The 20,188-nt window shown below is 40.3% G+C and overlaps 8 protein-coding genes across 8 annotated transcripts; 4 read left to right on the forward strand and 4 right to left on the reverse strand.

Moving 5' to 3' along the window:
- The first annotated feature begins 1,008 nt into the window (after positions 1–1,008).
- Positions 1,009–2,008, forward strand: LOC306786327 (hemoglobin subunit alpha-1-like). The gene is made up of 3 exons (XM_079281066.1): positions 1,009–1,377; positions 1,475–1,682; positions 1,872–2,008. Exons 1-3 carry the CDS (start codon positions 1,280–1,282, stop codon positions 1,998–2,000), a joined length of 435 nt encoding a protein of 144 aa, XP_079137192.1. The 5' UTR covers positions 1,009–1,279; the 3' UTR covers positions 2,001–2,008.
- Positions 2,009–3,342: 1,334 nt separating this feature from the next.
- LOC306787426 (hemoglobin subunit beta-2-like) lies at positions 3,343–4,078 on the reverse strand (the record flags this gene model as incomplete). Its single annotated transcript, XM_079282547.1, has 3 exons — positions 3,978–4,078; positions 3,577–3,799; positions 3,343–3,471 (listed from the first exon to the last, which is right to left on the reverse strand). Exons 1-3 carry the CDS (start codon positions 4,067–4,069, stop codon positions 3,343–3,345), a joined length of 444 nt encoding a protein of 147 aa, XP_079138673.1. The 5' UTR covers positions 4,070–4,078.
- A 1,468-nt stretch (positions 4,079–5,546) lies between these two features.
- On the forward strand, positions 5,547–6,292 carry LOC306786411 (hemoglobin subunit alpha-1-like). Its single transcript, XM_079281178.1, has 3 exons — positions 5,547–5,661; positions 5,759–5,966; positions 6,156–6,292. Exons 1-3 carry the CDS (start codon positions 5,564–5,566, stop codon positions 6,282–6,284), a joined length of 435 nt encoding a protein of 144 aa, XP_079137304.1. The 5' UTR covers positions 5,547–5,563; the 3' UTR covers positions 6,285–6,292.
- A 1,336-nt stretch (positions 6,293–7,628) lies between these two features.
- Positions 7,629–8,351, reverse strand: LOC306787080 (hemoglobin subunit beta-2-like; the record flags this gene model as incomplete). Its single annotated transcript, XM_079282098.1, has 3 exons — positions 7,629–7,757; positions 7,859–8,081; positions 8,260–8,351. The coding sequence occupies 3 exons, from the start codon at positions 8,349–8,351 to the stop codon at positions 7,629–7,631; spliced, it is 444 nt and encodes a 147-aa protein (XP_079138224.1).
- A 1,471-nt stretch (positions 8,352–9,822) lies between these two features.
- LOC306786335 (hemoglobin subunit alpha-1-like) lies at positions 9,823–10,568 on the forward strand. The gene is made up of 3 exons (XM_079281074.1): positions 9,823–9,937; positions 10,035–10,242; positions 10,432–10,568. Exons 1-3 carry the CDS (start codon positions 9,840–9,842, stop codon positions 10,558–10,560), a joined length of 435 nt encoding a protein of 144 aa, XP_079137200.1. The 5' UTR covers positions 9,823–9,839; the 3' UTR covers positions 10,561–10,568.
- Positions 10,569–11,907: 1,339 nt separating this feature from the next.
- Positions 11,908–12,630, reverse strand: LOC306787500 (hemoglobin subunit beta-2-like; the record flags this gene model as incomplete). Its single annotated transcript, XM_079282646.1, has 3 exons — positions 11,908–12,036; positions 12,138–12,360; positions 12,539–12,630. The coding sequence occupies 3 exons, from the start codon at positions 12,628–12,630 to the stop codon at positions 11,908–11,910; spliced, it is 444 nt and encodes a 147-aa protein (XP_079138772.1).
- A 1,493-nt stretch (positions 12,631–14,123) lies between these two features.
- LOC306786726 (uncharacterized protein) lies at positions 14,124–18,707 on the forward strand (the record flags this gene model as incomplete). Its single annotated transcript, XM_079281572.1, has 7 exons — positions 14,124–14,238; positions 14,336–14,543; positions 14,733–14,851; positions 17,823–17,877; positions 17,922–18,052; positions 18,170–18,377; positions 18,579–18,707. The coding sequence occupies exons 1-7, from the start codon at positions 14,141–14,143 to the stop codon at positions 18,705–18,707; spliced, it is 948 nt and encodes a 315-aa protein (XP_079137698.1). The 5' UTR covers positions 14,124–14,140.
- Positions 16,204–16,869, reverse strand: LOC306787498 (hemoglobin subunit beta-2; the record flags this gene model as incomplete). Its single annotated transcript, XM_079282644.1, has 3 exons — positions 16,769–16,869; positions 16,434–16,656; positions 16,204–16,332 (listed from the first exon to the last, which is right to left on the reverse strand). The coding sequence occupies exons 1-3, from the start codon at positions 16,858–16,860 to the stop codon at positions 16,204–16,206; spliced, it is 444 nt and encodes a 147-aa protein (XP_079138770.1). The 5' UTR covers positions 16,861–16,869.
- Positions 18,708–20,188: the final 1,481 nt, after the last annotated feature.

Here is a 20,188-nt window from a genome sequence, read left to right on the forward strand (position 1 = left end):
AAAATCAAGATGAGTTTGGGTTTTAAAGGTGCAATGACATTTTGAAGAGTGCTCCAACGTTTTAAAATGATGTCCTTGATGTTTTGTTAACAAAGAAGAGGAGGAAGCAGAACTACAGTAGTTTTCTTCTCACTTGATTTGTGCAAATTGTACTCATTTTTATCAGGCAATGGACAGCCATGCACATTACTTTAAAATACTCAAACAATGTGTTGCATGTTGAAAGTCTGCTCTCACAATCTCAAAGAAAATCCCTTGTCATAGCACCAGCTGTTCTCCTCAGACAGCTGCTTGTCTTTGGGAGGAGTCTCTAAGATAACAGGGCAATGTAAGCAATGCCTATGGTCGACACCAAAACAGTGCTGTTATGAACTACGCTTGAGACAATGTAGGATTTAATCAGAAATGAGAGAGCTATTTTTAATCCTACGAAAGCAAAAAGGTTCAGTCACTTCAGCTTTGACTTTCAAACAGTGTGTCTGCAAGAGATAAATGAGATCACTTCTTTCACATTAACTTTATTATCTGCACTAGATAGCAGGTGAACTGACCTAACAGCACTAAATGTGACCATGATCACTATGAGCATGTGAAGACAAACTGTATGGACAGTAACAAAATGAAACATGTAGCCTTAAACAGATCTGTCATCCAAAAGCATTCAGCGCTGAAACAAATGCTCTGCTCATTTGGTTAGAATTGACAGCCAGTTTCCGGTTATTGATAAGCAGCAGTGTGTTCTTAGATATCAGCTGAACTACTGGCTGGAAATACAGTTTATCTATCGATTCTTCTGAGTGGATCCACCCTTACAGCTGCAGCAGGTAGATACGCCTAAAACACACAGGAAATGACTTCAGTCATTGTGTTGGGAGGTTTCCAACTGCTGAACAAATCTATTCATATTACTAGATTGCAGAGCCTTTAAATAGGTTTGGTCTCATGTTTGAACATTTTGGACAGAGGCCAATAACCACAGTCGGACATTCAAATGAACCATTTTATAGATTTCATGAATGAGTAAATATAATTGGTTGATTGCTGAAATTTTGATCAAACTGTTCATGAAAATACTACATATATAAACATGCTTTTGTAATTTCATATTTTCCTATGATCATTGTATCAATGATATATGTACGTGTTGATTTTATCGAGCCATCACGTGGCCCACCTTACGCAGCATATCTTAGAGGTTCTGGGTGTGCCTCTGTTTCAAGCATAAAACTTCAGAGTTTGGGCTGATCGCGGCACTCAACAGTAGCTCAGCGAAGACAAGATGACCACTCTCAGTGCTAAGGACAAGGAGGTAGTCAAAGCCTTCTGGGCTAAAGTCTCTGGAAAGGGGGAGGAAATCGGCACCGACGCTGTGGCCAGGTAACTATGAACACAAGCTGAGTGATGTAATCTGCTCCAACATTTAAGGATTAATTTATAAAAGAATCACCCACTTTGTATTGTTTCTGTTACCCAGGATGCTGACGGTGTACCCGCAGACCAAGACGTACTTCTCCCACTGGAAGGACCAGAGCCCCTCCTCTCCCTCTGTGAGGAAGCACGGAATAACTGTGATGGCTGGAGTTGGAGATGCTGTGACCAAAATCGACGACCTGAAAGGAGGTCTAGTGAGCCTCAGTGAGCTGCATGCCTTCACTCTGCGTGTGGACCCTGCCAACTTCAAGGTGCAGAGACAAAGTCATTACAAGACAAATGTGATGTGAAGTGTTCCTCAAACGTAGATCGTTGAGGGGGTTCCAGACCTGCAACAGGTCCATCTGTTGTTGTCATGCACATAATGCTCCCATGTGTGATTGGTGCGTGTGGAGCTAAGAACCTCCATATATGTAACGTCTGTGTGATTCTTTTCACAGATTCTCTCTCACAACATCCTGGTGGTCATGGCCATCATGTTCCCCAAAGCCTTCACCCCTGAGGTCCACGTGGCCATGGACAAGTTCCTGGCTGCTCTGTCTCTGGCCCTGGCTGAGAAGTACCGATAAACAGCAGGAGAAGATGACGGAGACTGCAGCATGAGCTTACAGCGCATAATGATCAATAAATGCATTCATGCAAAAAGCAAAGCAAGTGTTGTTTTCTGGTTTCTTTGAGATGGTTTGTGTCATAGAGAAGGTCAACAGTAAAATCCACAGAACAAAGCAGACTTTAAATCATCCAGCAAGTCATATTTTACACTCGGCTTAACTTTAGAGACGAAACAATTAGTAGATTAATTGTGCAGTAAATTTATAGAACAATTTTAATTTGATATTTGATCATCGATCTTTATTGTTTCGACAAAAACTCGAAACTGTCGATCTCTCCAGATTCAGTCAAACGATGAACTTAGCTCTCTGTCTCAGTTTTATATGTGAAATGAATATCTGTCAGTGAGACGAAACAAAACGTTTGAAGACGTCACCTCAGAGCCTTTTAATCCTGACATTTTACAGACTAAACGATTCGTTGATTCATTTACAAAAGAATCAGCAGAGTCATCAGTGAAAACAATCCTTAGTTGCAGCCCTCCTTATAATGTTACACTTATTGATACATTTGAATCTGTTGATATATCTTCATAATCCAAAGATTTTTAGAAAAACAGAAAGTATAAAAACTTCAATGATGTCCTTTCAACAAAAATATTATTTTGGTGAAATCAACGTTTTTCATCAGAATACTAAAATATATTAATTCTTTATGTGGTGTTGTTCAAAAATCCATCTAACAACTGAGCCATGACGAAGGAATTATTATTGTTATCATTATCATTATTATTATCATTATTATATTTTGTTATTCTTGTTTTATAAAACCTTTTACATTTCATTAATTTGGTTCATAAAGCAGAAGTCCACAAGAAAGAGAAAAATGACTTTAGACACAATAAACCTGACACTTTGTCAGATGTCCCTTTATTTCATACTTTTCATGAGCATTTAATGCAACAATATATTCGGTGGAGCTATTTATTTAAATAAAGGCAACCTGCATTTCTTTCCAATATCATTTTTCATCAATAACATCAACATCAAAACATTGTGTTGTTCATGTATTTTCATCCCACAACAGTGTTTCATCTTCTTACGTTTTGAATCATCTTTCATTCATATTTTTGTACATCATTCATACACTCTGACTACATTTCCTCAACGCTTTGATTCACCATTTTCACTGAAGGTCAGTCTTCTTTTTTAATCTCAAACACACTGTTATTCATGTTTACATCTATTTGTCTTCAAATGATTGAGAAACAACTTGGTGGATTTGCTTATTGTTTTATTTGCTTTTGAGACCAAAGAAACAGAGCTTTTCGTGATCAGCATATGAAGGTGTTGCAGCTCTCTAATAATACTGGCTTCCCAGGGAGGACACCACCACGGCCATGAACTTCTGGAAAGCTGCCTGAACTTCACCAGTGAAGGCTTTACCAAACCGAGCAGCGACCACAATGGTCAGACAGTCGGAAATGAGCTGGAACACAACAAGCATCAGAAACATCAACGACATGAAAGGTTGGTCTTCTTTTCAGTAATTGTTGAACCAGATTATCAGCCTTTGTTCGTTCCACAACTTTACCTTGAAATTGTCGGGGTCCACGTGCAGTTTGTCTGAGTGCAGCACGCTCAGCTCGGCGTAGGTTTCCTTGATGTTGTCCATGTTCTTCACACCCCGCTCCAGACCTTGGAGGATAATCGTTCCGTGTTTTGCAACATTTGGATTCCCCATGATTGCAGCGGCGTTGTAGAGGTTTCCAAAGTTACCGAAATACCTCTGAGTCCAGGGGTAGACGATCAGACACCTGAGGAAACAACATCCATGTTACAGAGTTAGATGAGGAGATCAAATGTCATAAGAACATGAACATTTGTGATTATCTGAAACACAATGTGCTCAATGACAGAATGAAATCCTGATCCGATAATTTAGTGGAGGATTTTGTCTCAAGCACACCTTGTCAATGCAGAGTTTAGACTCACCTGGAAAGAGCTGCAGGACCCACGACCTCATAGTCCATCTTGGAGAAGATGTCCTGGATGGTGGCGCGCTCGAAGTCTGTCCATTCAACCATTCTGCCGGCTCTAGATTGTCCTGTGCTGCTCAGTAGATCCTGCTCTCAGACAACAGATGCAACTCTTAAAGCCACCCTGCTCCCCTCCCAAAAGCACGTGATTGGATGGGCGGTGGCCCGGCCAAGTTCTGTGTTATAGATTTGAAACAATGATAAGAGAAGGGCGTATCTTCTCCGCCTAGATGAGTTATCTCTGAGACAGAAGAAATAGCAATAGTCTGGCTGTAAAGTGTAGCGCAGCTGCACAGAGACCATTTAACAATCCAAATATGCAAAGGGCCTCAGACCCACGATGGTTTATATTGGAATGATAGCCAGTGCTTTAAGAGTCAATAAGAGGAAAACTGTTTCCATCTTCATGAGGCTTGTTTTCCTTCTTTTGTCTGTATCTTTTGGTCACACGGACGAAAATTCAAGAGACCACAAATTGTTGGAACTTGGCAGAGAGTCACAGCCTGATAAATGCACACACTGTAAATGAGCAATAAGAAAACAATGCCAGTGTTACCCAGAGAGGGACAGTGGCTCAATAACAGCTGACCATCAGTGTGCAAAACCCTTGGAGCTCTCAGCTTCAGCACCTTGGACAGCGATCTTTAAATTTAACTGCACAATGTTGAACGATCCCCTGAATCACTTCCGTCAAACATTAGTGTGTGTTTTTTTTCTTCATCCGCCATCAACATCAAGGAAAACATCAAGCGGGTTTCTGGGTCAGCTGTCAAAGGGTTCCATGTGAAAGTGTCTTTATTTATTTCTCATTAATGTGTGTATGTGGTGATTTTAATCCCTTTGTTTGTGCCAGTAACTCCTCACAGCTCACCAGTCCTGAACTATAAATCTCCATCGAAAAGTAATTTTAAATGATAAAGTAGAAGCTTATCACAAACTAAATAGGACATTTAAAGTTGAAACGCACACACACACACACACACACACACACACACACACACGCACACACACACACACACACACACACACACACACATACAGTAATATTCCATGTATGATTAGCTCTCCTTATATACTTGTGCAAATACAAATACATAATATATTCTTGGACTACAGTGCTTATGGTTTATATTCTGTCATTAATACATTTAATTGAGCATCTTGAAAGTAGAACCTCAAAACTGTAATTAAATACAGTAATTGACATTAGATCGATGCTAATACTTATGTACTTTTACTAAAATCAAATATTTGAATACTTCTTCCACCACTGTTTCAGAGGAACTTTTGAATTGGACTTCTAAAGCACACACACATGAATGCTGATGATTTGAAAAGATTGTGTCAAATTCAATGAACTTTGAGAGCCACAATAGGAAGATAGTTTTTGTTTATGTCATGGGGGCTGCAACATCAGGCGGACCGCCTTGTGCAGCTTATCTTAGAGGAGGATCTGGGTGTGCCCATGCTCTGTTTCAAGCATAAACACCTCTTGAGTTTGGGCTCATCACAGCATTCAGCAGCACTCATTCAACTGCCAAGATGACCACTCTCAGTGCTAAGGACAAGGAGGTAGTCAAAGCCTTCTGGGCTAAAGTCTCTGGAAAGGGGGAGGAAATCGGCACCGATGCTGTGGCCAGGTAACTATGAACACAAGCTGAGTGATGTAATCTGCTCCAACATTTAAGGATTCATTTATAAAAGAATCACCCACTTTGTATTGTTTCTGTTACCCAGGATGCTGACGGTGTACCCGCAGACCAAGACTTACTTCTCCCACTGGAAGGACCAGAGCCCCTCCTCTCCCTCTGTGAGGAAGCACGGAATAACTGTGATGGCTGGAGTTGGAGATGCTGTGACCAAAATCGACGACCTGAAAGGAGGTCTAGTGAGCCTCAGTGAGCTGCATGCCTTCACTCTGCGTGTGGACCCTGCCAACTTCAAGGTGCAGAGACAAAGTCATTACCAGACAAATGTGATGTGAAGTGTTCCTCAAACGTAGATCGTTGAGGGGGTTCCAGACCTGCAACAGGTCCATCTGTTGTTGTCATGCACATAATGCTCCCATGTGTGATTGGTGCGTGTGGAGCTAAGAACCTCCATATATGTAACGTCTGTGTGATTCTTTTCACAGATTCTCTCTCACAACATCCTGGTGGTCATGGCCATCATGTTCCCCAAAGCCTTCACCCCTGAGGTCCACGTGGCCATGGACAAGTTCCTGGCTGCTCTGTCTCTGGCCCTGGCTGAGAAGTACCGATAAACAGCAGGAGAAGATGACGGAGACTGCAGCATGAGCTTACAGCGCATAATGATCAATAAATGCATTCATGCAAAAAGCAAAGCAAGTGTTGTTTTCTGGTTTCTTTGAGATGGTTTGTGTCATAGAGAAGGTCAATAGTAAAATCCACAGAACAAAGCAGACTTTAAATAATCCAGCAAGTCACATTTTACACTCGGCTTAACTTTAGAGACGAAACAATTAGTCGATTAATTGTGCAGTAAATTTATAGAACAATTTTTATTTGATATTTGATCATCGATCTTTATTGTTTCGACAAAAACTCGAAACTGTCGATCTCTCCAGATTCAGTCAAACGATGAACTTAGCTCTCTGTCTCAGTTTTATATGTGAAATGAATATCTGTCAGTGAGACGAAACAAAACGTTTGAAGACGTCACCTCAGAGCCTTTTAATCCTGACATTTTACAGACTAAACGATTCGTTGATTCATTTACAAAAGAATCAGCAGAGTCATCAGTGAAAACAATCCTTAGTTGCAGCCCTCCTTATAATGTTACACTTATTGATACATTTGAATCTGTTGATATATCTTCATCATCCAAAGATTTTTAGAAAAACAGAAAGTACAAAAACTTCAATGATGTCCTTACAACAAAAATATTATTTTAGTGAAATCAACGTTTTTCATCAGAATACTAAAATATATTAATTCTTTATGTGGTGTTGCTCAAAAATACATCTAACAACTGAGCCATGACGAAGGAATTATTATTGGTATCATTATCATTATTATTATCATTATTATATTTTGTTATTCTTGTTTTATAAAACCTTTTACATTTCATTAATTTTGTTCATGAAGCAGAAGTCCACATGAAAGAGAAAAATTACTTTAGACACAATAAACCTGACACTTTGTCAGATGTCCCTTTATTTCATACTTTTCATGAGCATTTAATGCAACAATATATTCTGTGGAGCTATTTATTTAAATAAAGGCAACCTGCATTTGTTTCCAATATAATTTTTCATCAATAACATCAACATCAAAACATTGTGTTGTTCATGTATTTTCATCCCACAACAGTGTTTCATCTTCTTATGTTTTGAATCATCTTTCATTCATATTTTTGTACATCATTCATACACTCTGACTACATTTCCTCAACGCTTTGATTCACCATTTTCACTGAAGGTCAGTCTTCTTCTTTTTTATCTCAAACACACTGTTATTCATGTTTACATCTATTTTTGTTCAAATGATTGAGAAACAACTTGGTGGATTTGCTTATTGTTTTATTTGCTTTTGAGACCAAAGAAACAGAGCTTTTCGTGATCAGCATGTGAAGGTGTTGCAGCTCTCTAATAATACTGGCTTCCCAGGGAGGACACCACCACGGCCATGAACTTCTGGAAAGCTGCCTGAACTTCACCAGTGAAGGCTTTACCAAACTGAGCAGCGACCACAATGGTCAGACAGTCGGAAATGAGCTGCAACACAACAAGCATCAGAAACATCAACGACATGAAAGGTTGGTCAGTTTTTAAATAATTGTTGCACATGAATAGTTAGCTCATTAGTTCAACTTTACCTTGAAATTGTCGGGGTCCACGTGCAGTTTGTCTGAGTGCAGCACGCTCAGCTCGGCGTAGGTTTCCTTGATGTTGTCCATGTTCTTCACACCCCGCTCCAGACCGTGGAGGATAGTCGCTCCGTGTTTTGCAACATTTGGATTCCCCATGATTGCAGCGGCGTTGTAGAGGTTTCCAAAGTTACCGAAATACCTCTGAGTCCAGGGGTATACGATCAGACACCTGAGGAAACAACATCCATGTTACAGAGTTAGATGAGGAGATCAAATGTCATAAGAACATGAACATTTGTGATTATCTGAAACACAATGTGCTCAATGACAGAATGATATCCTGATCCGATAATTTAGTGGAGGATTTTGTCTCAAGCACACCTTGTTAATGCAGAGTTTAGACTCACCTGGAAAGAGCTGCAGGACCCACGACCTCATAGTCCATCTTGGAGAAGATGTCCTGGATGGTGACGCGCTCGAAGTCTGTCCATTCAACCATTCTGCCGGCTCTAGATTGTCCTGTGCTGCTCAGTAGATCCTGCTCTCAGACAACAGATGCAACTTTTAAAGCCACCCTGCTCCCCTCCCAAAAGCACGTGATTGGATGGGCGGTGGCCCGGCCAAGTTCTGTGTTATAGATTTGAAACAATGATAAGAGAAGGGCGTATCTTCTCCGCCTAGATGAGTTATCTCCGAGACAGAAGAAATAGCAATAGTCTGGCTGTAAAGTGTAGCGCAGCTGCACAGAGACCATTGAATAATCCAAATATGCAAAGTGCCTCAGACCCACGATGGTTTATATTGGAATGATAGCCAGTGCTTTAAGAGTCAATCAGAGGAAAACTGTTTCCATCTTCATGAGGCTTGTTTTCCTTCTTTGGTTTGTATCTTTTTGGTCACTTGGACGAAAATTCAAGAGACCACAAATTGTTGGAACTTGGCAGAGAGTCACAGCCTGATAAATGCACACACTGTAAATGAGCAATAAGAAAACAATGCCAGTGTTACCCAGAGAGGGACAGTGGCTCAATAACAGCTGACCATCAGTGTGCAAAACCCTTGGAGCTCTCAGCTTCAGCACCTTGGACAGCGATCTTTAAATTTAACTGCACAATGTTGAACGATCCCCTGAATCACTTCCGTCAAACATTAGTGTGTGTTTTTTTTCTTTATCCGCCATCAACATCAAGGAAAACATCAAGCGGGTTTCTGGGTCAGCTGTCAAAGGGTTCCATGTGAAAGTGTCTTTATTTATTTCTCATTAATGTGTGTATGTGGTGATTTTAATCCCTTTGTTTGTGCCAGTAACTCCTCACAGCTCACCAGTCCTGAACTCTAAATCTCCATCGAAAAGTAATTTTAAATGATAAAGTAGAAGCTTATCACAAACTAAATAGGACATTTAAAGTTGAAACGCACACACACACACACACACACACACACACACACACACACACACACACACACACACACACACACACACATACAGTAATATTCCATGTATGATTAGCTCTCCTTACATACTTGTGCAAATACAAATACATAATATATACTTGGACGACAGTGCTTATGGTTTATATTCTTTCATTAATACATTTAATTGAGCATCTTGAAAGTAGAACCTCAAAACTGTAATTAAATACAGTAATTGATATTAGATCGATGCTAATACTTATGTACTTTTACTAAAATCAAACATCTGAATACTTCCACCACTGTGTCAGAGGAACTTTTGAATTGGACTTCTAAAGCACACACACATGAATGCTGATGATTTGAAAAGATTGTGTCAAATTCAATGAACTTTGAGAGCCACAATGGGAACATAGTTTTTGTTTATGTCATGGGGGCTGCAACATCAGGCGGACCGCCTTGTGCAGCATATCTTAGAGGAGGATCTGGGTGTGCCCATGCTCTGTTTCAAGCATAAACACCTCTTGAGTTTGGGCACTTCACAGCATTCAGCAGCACTCATTCAACTGCCAAGATGACCACTCTCAGTGCTAAGGACAAGGAGGTAGTCAAAGCCTTCTGGGCTAAAGTCTCTGGAAAGGGGGAGGAAATCGGCACCGATGCTGTGGCCAGGTAACTATGAACACGAGCTGAGTGATGTAATCTGCTCCAACATTTAAGGATTCATTTATAAAAGAATCACCCACTTTGTATTGTTTCTGTTACCCAGGATGCTGACGGTGTACCCGCAGACCAAGACTTACTTCTCCCACTGGAAGGACCAGAGCCCCTCCTCTCCCTCTGTGAGGAAGCACGGAATAACTGTGATGGCTGGAGTTGGAGATGCTGTGACCAAAATCGACGACCTGAAAGGAGGTCTAGTGAGCCTCAGTGAGCTGCATGCCTTCACTCTGCGTGTGGACCCTGCCAACTTCAAGGTGCAGAGACAAAGTCATTACTAGACAAATGTGATGTGAAGTGTTCCTCAAACGTAGATCGTTGAGGGGGTTCCAGACCTGCAACAGGTCCATCTGTTGTTGTCATGCACATAATGCTCCCATGTGTGATTGGTGCGTGTGGAGCTAAGAACCTCCATATATGTAACGTCTGTGTGATTCTTTTCACAGATTCTCTCTCACAACATCCTGGTGGTCATGGCCATCATGTTCCCCAAAGCCTTCACCCCTGAGGTCCACGTGGCCATGGACAAGTTCCTGGCTGCTCTGTCTCTGGCCCTGGCTGAGAAGTACCGATAAACAGCAGGAGAAGATGACGGAGACTGCAGCATGAGCTTACAGCGCATAATGATCAATAAATGCATTCATGCAAAAAGCAAAGCAAGTGTTGTTTTCTGGTTTCTTTGAGATGGTTTGTGTCATAGAGAAGGTCAACAGTAAAATCCACAGAACAAAGCAGACTTTAAATCATCCAGCAAGTCACATTTTACACTCGGCTTAACTTTAGAGACGAAACAATTCGTCAATTAATTGTGCAGTAAATTTATAGAACAATTTTAATTTGATATTTGATCATCGATCTTTATTGTTTCGACAAAAACTCGAAACTGTCGATCTCTCCAGATTCAGTCAAACGATGAACTTAGCTCTCTGTCTCAGTTTTATATGTGAAATGAATATCTGTCAGTGAGACGAAACAAAACGTTTGAAGACGTCACCTCAGAGCCTTTTAATCCTGACATTTTACAGACTAAACGATCCGTTGATTCATTTACAAAAGAATCAGCAGAGTCATCAGTGAAAACAATCCTTAGTTGCAGCCCTCCTTATAATGTTACACTTATTGATACATTTGAATCTGTTGATATATCTTCACAATCCAAAGATTTTTAGAAAAACAGAAAGTACAAAAACTTCAATGATGTCCTTACAACAAAAATATTATTTTGGTGAAATCAACGTTTTTCATCAGAATACTAAAATATATGAATTCTTTATGTGGTGTTGTTCAAAAATCCATCTAACAACTGAGCCATGACGAAGGAATTATTATTGTTATCATTGTAATTATTATTATTATTATTATTATATTTTCTTATTCTTGTTTTATAAAACCTTTTACATTTCATTAATTTGGTTCATAAAGCAGAAGTCCACAAGAAAGAGAAAAATGACTTTAGACACAATAAACCTGACACTTTGTCAGATGTCCCTTTATTTCATACTTTTCATGAGCATTTAATGCAACAATATATTCGGTGGAGCTATTTATTTAAATAAAGGCAACCTGCATTTCTTTCCAATATAATTTTTCATCAATAACATCAACATCAAAACATTGTGTTGTTCATGTATTTTCATCCCACAACAGTGTTTCATCTTCTTACGTTTTGAATCATCTTTCATTCATATTTTTGTACATCATTCATACACTCTGACTACATTTCCTCAACGCTTTGATTCACCATTTTCACTGAAGGTCAGTCTTCTTCTTTTTTATCTCAAACACACTGTTATTCATGTTTACATCTACTTTTGTTCAAATGATTGATAAACAACTTGATGGATTTGCTGATTGTTTTATTTGCTTTTGAGACCAAAGAAACAGAGCTTTTCGTGATCAGCATGTGAAGGTGTTGCAGCTCTCTAATAATACTGGCTTCCCAGGGAGGACACCACCACGGCCATGAACTTCTGGAAAGCTGCCTGAACTTCACCAGTGAAGGCTTTACCAAACTGAGCAGCGACCACAATGGTCAGACAGTCGGAAATGAGCTGCAACACAACAAGCATCAGAAACATCAACGACATGAAAGGTTGGTCAGTTTTTAAATAATTGTTGCACATGAATAGTTAGCTCATGAGTTCAACTTTACCTTGAAATTGTCGGGGTCCACGTGCAGTTTGTCTGAGTGCAGCACGCTCAGCTCGGCGTAGGTTTCCTTGATGTTGTCCATGTTCTTCACACCCCGCTCCAGACCTTGGAGGATAATCGTTCCGTGTTTTGCAACATTTGGATTCCCCATGATTGCAGCGGCGTTGTAGAGGTTTCCAAAGTTACCGAAATACCTCTGAGTCCAGGGGTATACGATCAGACACCTGAGGAAACAACATCCATGTTACAGAGTTAGATGAGGAGATCAAATGTCATAAGAACATGAACATTTGTGATTATCTGAAACACAATGTGCACAATGACAGAATGATATCCTGATCCGATAATTTAGTGGAGGATTTTGTCTCAAGCACACCTTGTTAATGCAGAGTTTAGACTCACCTGGAAAGAGCTGCAGGACCCACGACCTTATAGTCCATCTTGGAGAAGATGTCCTGGATGGTGGCGCGCTCGAAGTCTGTCCATTCAACCATTCTGCCGGCTCTAGATTGTCCTGTGCTGCTCAGTAGATCCTGCTCTCAGACAACAGATGCAACTTTTAAAGCCACCCTGCTCCCCTCCCAAAAGCACGTGATTGGATGGGCGGTGGCCCGGCCAAGTTCTGTGTTATAGATTTGAAACAATGATAAGAGAAGGGCGTATCTTCTCCGCCTAGATGAGTTATCTCTGAGACAGAAGAAATAGTAATAGTCTGGCTGTAAAGTGTAGCGCAGCTGCACAGAGACCATTTAACAATCCAAATATGCAAAGGGCCTCAGACCCACGATGGTTTATATTGGAATGATAGTCAGTGCTTTAAGAGTCAATAAGAGGAAAACTGTTTCCATCTTCATGAGGCTTGTTTTCCTTCTTTTGTTTGTATCTTTTGGTCACACGGACGGAAATTCAAGAGACCACAAATTGTTGGAACTTGGCAGAGAGTCACAGCCTGATAAATGCACACACTGTAAATGAGCAATAAGAAAACAATGCCAGTGCTACCCAGAGAGGGACAGTGGCTCAATAACAGCTGACCATCAGTGTGCAAAACCCTTGGAGCTCTCAGCTTCAGCACCTTGGACAGCGATCTTTAAATTTAACTGCACAATGTTGAACGATCCCCTGAATCACTTCCGTCAAACATTAGTGTGTGTTTTTTTTCTTCATCCGCCATCAACATCAAGGAAAACATCAAGCGGGTTTCTGGGTCAGCTGTCAAAGGGTTCCATGTGAAAGTGTCTTTATTTATTTCTCATTAATGTGTGTATGTGGTGATTTTAATCCCTTTGTTTGTGCCAGTAACTCCTCACAGCTCACCAGTCCTGAACTCTGAATCTCCATCGAAAAGTAATTTTAAATGATAAAGTAGAAGCTTATCACAAACTAAATAGGACATTTAAAGTTGAAACGCACACACACACACACACACATACACACACACACACACACACACACACACACACACACACACACTCACACACACACACACACACACACATACAGTAATATTCCATGTATGATTAGCTCTCCTTATATACTTGTGCAAATACAAATACATAATATATTCTTGGACTACAGTGCTTATGGTTTATATTCTTTCATTAATACATTTAATTGAGCATCTTGAAAGTAGAACCTCAAAACTGTAATTAAATACAGTAATTGATATTAGATCGATGCTAATACTTATGTACTTTTACTAAAATCAAACATCTGAATACTTCTTCCACCACTGTTTCAGAGGAACTTTTGAATTGGACTTCTAAAGCACACACACATGAATGCTGATGATTTGAAAAGATTGTGTCAAATTCAATGAACTTTGAGAGCCACAATGGGAACATAGTTTTTGTTTATGTCATGGGGGCTGCAACATCAGGCGGACCGCCTTGTGCAGCATATCTTAGAGGAGGATCTGGGTGTGCCCATGCTCTGTTTCAAGCATAAACACCTCTTGAGTTTGGGCACTTCACAGCATTCAGCAGCACTCATTCAACTGCCAAGATGACCACTCTCAGTGCTAAGGACAAGGAGGTAGTCAAAGCCTTCTGGGCTAAAGTCTCTGGAAAGGGGGAGGAAATCGGCACCGATGCTGTGGCCAGGTAACTATGAACACGAGCTGAGTGATGTAATCTGCTCCAACATTTAAGGATTCATTTATAAAAGAATCACCCACTTTGTATTGTTTCTGTTACCCAGGATGCTGACGGTGTACCCGCAGACCAAGACTTACTTCTCCCACTGGAAGGACCAGAGCCCCTCCTCTCCCTCTGTGAGGAAGCACGGAATAACTGTGATGGCTGGAGTTGGAGATGCTGTGACCAAAATCGACGACCTGAAAGGAGGTCTAGTGAGCCTCAGTGAGCTGCATGCCTTCACTCTGCGTGTGGACCCTGCCAACTTCAAGGTGCAGAGACAAAGTCATTACAAGACAAATGTGATGTGAAGTGTTCCTCAAACGTAGATCGTTGAGGGGGTTCCAGACCTGCAACAGGTCCATCTGTTGTTGTCATGCACATAATGCTCCCATGTGTGATTGGTGCGTGTGGAGCTAAGAACCTCCATATATGTAACGTCTGTGTGATTCTTTTCACAGATTCTCTCTCACAACATCCTGGTGGTCATGGCCATCATGTTCCCCAAAGCCTTCACCCCTGAGGTCCACGTGGCCATGGACAAGTTCCTGGCTGCTCTGTCTCTGGCCCTGGCTGAGAAGTACCGATAAACAGCAGGAGAAGATGACGGAGACTGCAGCATGAGCTTACAGCGCATAATGATCAATAAATGCATTCATGCAAAAAGCAAAGCAAGTGTTGTTTTCTGGTTTCTTTGAGATGGTTTGTGTCATAGAGAAGGTCAGCAGTAAAATCCACAGAACAAAGCAGACTTTAAATCATCCAGCAAGTCACATTTTACACTCGGCTTAACTTTAGAGACGAAACAATTAGTCGATTAATTGTGCAGTAAATTTATAGAACAATTTTTATTTGATATTTGATCATCGATCTTTATTGTTTCGACAAAAACTCGAAACTGTCGATCTCTCCAGATTCAGTCAAACGATGAACTTAGCTCTCTGTCTCAGTTTTATATGTGAAATGAATATCTGTCAGTGAGACGAAACAAAACGTTTGAAGACGTCACCTCAGAGCCTTTTAATCCTGACATTTTACAGACTAAACGATCCGTTGATTCATTTACAAAAGAATCAGCAGAGTCATCAGTGAAAACAATCCTTAGTTGCAGCCCTCCTTATAATGTTACACTTATTGATACATTTGAATCTGTTGATATATCTTCATCATCCAAAGATTATTAGAAAAACAGAAAGTACAAAAACTTCAATGATGTCCTTCCAACAAAAATATTATTTTAGTGAAATCAACGTTTTTCATCAGAATACTAAAATATATTAATTATTTATGTGGTGTTGTTCAAAAATCCATCTAACAACTGAGCCATGACGAAGGAATTATTATTGTTATCATTATCATTATTATTATCATTATTATATTTTGTTATTCTTGTTTTATAAAACCTTTTACATTTCATTAATTTGGTTCATAAAGCAGAAGTCCACAAGAAAGAGAAAAATGACTTTAGACACAATAAACCTGACACTTTGTCAGATGTCCCTTTATTTCATACTTTTCATGAGCATTTAATGCAACAATATATTCGGTGGAGCTATTTATTTAAATAAAGGCAACCTGCATTTGTTTCCAATATCATTTTTCATCAATAACATCAACATCAAAACATTGTGTTGTTCATGTATTTTAATCCCACAACAGTGTTTCATCTTCTTATGTTTTGAATTATCTTTCATTCATATTTTTGTACATCATTCATACACTCTGACTACATTTCCTCAACGCTTTGATTCACCATTTTCACTGAAGGTCAGTCTTCTTTTTTTATCTCAAACACACTGTTATTCATGTTTACATCTATTTTTGTTCAAATGATTGACAAACAACTTGATGGATTTGCTTATTGTTTTATTTGCTTTTGAGACCAAAGAAACAGAGCTTTTCGTAATCAGCATGTGAAGGTGTTGCAGCTCTCTAATAATACTGGCTTCCCAGGGAGGACACCACCACGGCCATGAACTTCTGGAAAGCTGCCTGAACTTCACCAGTGAAGGCTTTACCAAACTGAGCAGCGACCACAATGGTCAGACAGTCGGAAATGAGCTGCAACACAACAAGCATCAGAAACATCAACGACATGAAAGGTTGGTCAGTTTTTAAATAATTGTTGCACATGAATAGTTAGCTCATTAGTTCAACTTTACCTTGAAATTGTCGGGGTCCACGTGCAGTTTGTCTGAGTGCAGCACGCTCAGCTCGGCGTAGGTTTCCTTGATGTTGTCCATGTTCTTCACACCCCGCTCCAGACCGTGGAGGATAATCGCTCCGTGTTTTGCAACATTTGGATTCCCCATGATTGCAGCGGCGTTGTAGAGGTTTCCAAAGTTACCGAAATACCTCTGAGTCCAGGGGTAGACGATCAGACACCTGAGGAAACACGGAAAAACATGCACAACTCAAAATTTTAAAAAGGATTTGGTAATGCACTTTTTACACATTTATGTGAAGGAAACATACAAAAACAGAAACAATGTCTCACCTGGAAAGAGCTGCAGGACCCACGACCTCATAGTCCATCTTGGAGAAGATGTCCTGGATGGTGGCGCGCTCGAAGTCTGTCCATTCAACCATTCTGCCGGCTCTAGATTAGTTCTGTGTGGGTCAGTACATGAGGCCCTTTTTTTAAAGAACCCTTTAACTCCTCCCTCAAATATGCGATTGTAATCCTGTCCAATCATTGGATCGAGTGTGGAAGTGGGTTGGCCGAGTATTACGGTTTTTAAAAAATGATAAAGAAAGGGCTAATCTCCAATGCTTAGATTGTTTCCAAGCAGCGGAAATAGATATTGATGGGTGTGTTACATTAAGCAACATTAGGATAGCAGTTTAACGGCACCATTTTTTTAAGAGTATGGGGGACAGGGGATGTATGGTGATAGCAGGTCAACAGATGCCTAAAATCATCTGAAAGGGAACCTGAAGATTCATTTGAGATGCATCTCATCGCTGTATGTCAACTTGTCCAAGTCATAAATCATGATTACAAAGTAATGTATTTATTAATATACATTGTGAAACGGTTTACAGCCTTATATTGGATATATCTCCATTCCCATCGTCACATATGTCTCATAAGTTTCATCTACTTTGGGTTTGACACCATTTGTAACACTGTGGTGCACAAACGAAAAACTGGACAGTTTGTGTTTTTATACACGAAACCAATATTTATTTCGTGACTATGTCATGAACTGCCGTAAAGCAGTGTTGTGTCAAAACGGGTCATTTAAGGTCAAGTGCCAAAACATTGTCTTACTGTGTGAAATGATTATTACTATGGGGACTAACATCATCACACATAAATACACTTGTGCTTATTGAAACCACAAGAGTCTCAGCTTTCCAGTCATAACCAATTCATGCAATTTAATGAATAAAGACCCCAATATATGGACAGCCATGCAGAACTACACCATTTCAGAATAGGTGGAAATAATGTATGCAATGCAAAAAACTGCATGTGATCAGCATAAAGTGGCCATGTTTTTTAGCGTGTTTCAAACTGTCTTCATGAGAGGTTTATCTCATGCCAGCTGCAACACATCACTTGGAAGCTGTCCAAATCAGCCTATCTTGGAGGTGGCTCGGGTGTGCCCATGCGCTGTTTCATGTATAAAATACCCAAAGTTTAGGCAGCTCGGCATTCGACCAAACAAGCATCAAGGAAGATGAGTCTCACCGCTAAGGACAAGGACACAGTCAGAGCCTTCTGGACTAAAGCGTCTGGCAAGTCTGCGGAAATCGGCAGTGATGCTCTGTCCAGGTAAATACAACCTCAAACTGCACGAGCGTGCTCCTAAAATACCTGTTTGTTTTAAAAAAAAAATGATATTCAGCCTATTGCCACCCGCTTATTCACTCTCTCTCATGTGTTACTCAGGATGCTGACGGTGTACCCGCAGACCAAGACCTACTTCTCCCACTGGAAGGACTTGAGCCCCGGATCTGAGCCTGTGAAGAAACACGGAAAGAGCGTGATGGGTGGAGTTGCAGATGCTGTGATCAAAATTGACGACTTGAATGCGGGTCTCCTGAACCTCAGTGAGCTGCATGCATTCACTCTGCGAGTGGACCCTGCCAACTTCAAGGTAGATGTCATAGATGATGATTCACACGTCAGAGGCTAGAGCGGAGGAGGAAGGGGAAGATTATTGTGGTTCTTTGGCTTTCGTGTCGAGTTCTAATTATATAGACCGCATATTGTGGTTCTTGGAGCCTTTTGATATTTTATACACTCAGCAGGTTTAATGCTTGATCATGTTTTAAATTCCATAATGCTCTTTTCACAGATTCTCTCTCACAACATCCTCGTGGTCATGGCCACCATGTTCCCCAAAGACTTCACCCCTGAGGTCCACGTGGCCATGGACAAGTTCCTGGCTGCTCTGGCTCTTGCCCTCGCTGAGAAATACAGATAAACTGTAAACAGGAGCCGCTGACGAACAGTAGCATGGTCTATAGGAAACTCTCTGTCAGTCAGAATATGAATAAAATATCAAATACAATGAAACTGTTTGTGTGGTGAAGTGACTTTCTCTGGAGCAGGTGGCCTACAGATTAAAAGGGGTTCAAGTCAGGTCAGCAGCACGCAAAGCGTGAAGTGATATTGGAAAAAAATGATTATGACCTAAAATGCTGTAGAAAAAACATAGCAGAAGGGTTTTCACACATCTAAAGTGACATTTTAGCTGCATGAAACACGGACAAAACATATTTGAATTTGACAGGCTTAATACACAAGAACAACAACAAAACAAGAACATCATACGCATGTTGATGTAGTCAAGACCGGAAGAACTGAAATAATACAGAGTATGCATAACGACAGAAACAGGTGTATTTATTGGGGGGACCGCAGAAGTCCCTCGGCAGCTCCTTCGCCTCGCGCCGCTTTCAGGCCCGGATCTGTCAGTCAAGTGTCCAACTCTTCCTGGTCATCCAGCACCTCGGACAGCTCCCACAGCACACCATCAGCGTCGCGGTTTGCTGTCCTATCGGCATATTTATGGCTCTTCATGAACCTATCATCGTACTAAATGAAACAGTTAAAAACATGTCCTTTATATTTTATGTATTCATCAAAATATTGCTGATATCCCCACAACGTAATTTGCGAGTAACGGTTTAATGAGTAGCTTAAGTTCTAAACGAATCACTGATGTTGAATAAGCATTGAGCCTGTAGGAAGGGTGAGATTTCGTAACACAGCTGTCATTAGAAGTGTTAATATTGAATTTTAAAAATCCTAAAGAAAATAAAAATATATATATATATTCTAATGTGTTGAGTTACTATTATTAATACTACTACTCCTACTAAATACTACTACTACTACTACTACTCCTACTAAATACTACTACGACTAATAAAGAGCATGTAGACAGTGTCAAAGTATAATACAATAAAATAAATCTTACTTGGGGGCCACTGTCTCACAGAAAGACCTCACCACAGACTTGTCTTTTCCTGAGACTCATGACTGCCTTTTATTAAAGATATCTGAAGTGAAAGAAGAAGTATTCTCGGATAGAATGTTTTTTATTTGCCCTACACTCCAGTAATGCAAACATCTGCCCTTTGTGGGCAAACAGTCCTGAGGGTCTGAAACAGGAAACAAATAAACTGCTATGAGACACACTGATCCCTCATAATCTGGTCGTTTGTAGAATCACAGTCCATACAATTGAGATTTGTAGTAAAAAAAGAATCCAGGATGTTGAAAATAGTGACTCCTGCGTTATGATGTTATGGGGTAGTTCTGATATGTCTGGATTCGTTATTTCTGGAATAAAATAGACTAGTTTTCCAAAAGAATACATCTTTAAAACATACAGCTCTAGCAGTGCCAGAAAACATGCATGCTCAAACCGGGCCGAATGCTTGGCCTATTGCTGCTTGC

The sequence above is a fragment of the Melanostigma gelatinosum genome (genome assembly GCF_949748355.1).
Source record: "Melanostigma gelatinosum genome assembly, chromosome: 13".
NCBI classification, from domain to species: Eukaryota; Metazoa; Chordata; class Actinopteri; order Perciformes; family Zoarcidae; genus Melanostigma; species Melanostigma gelatinosum.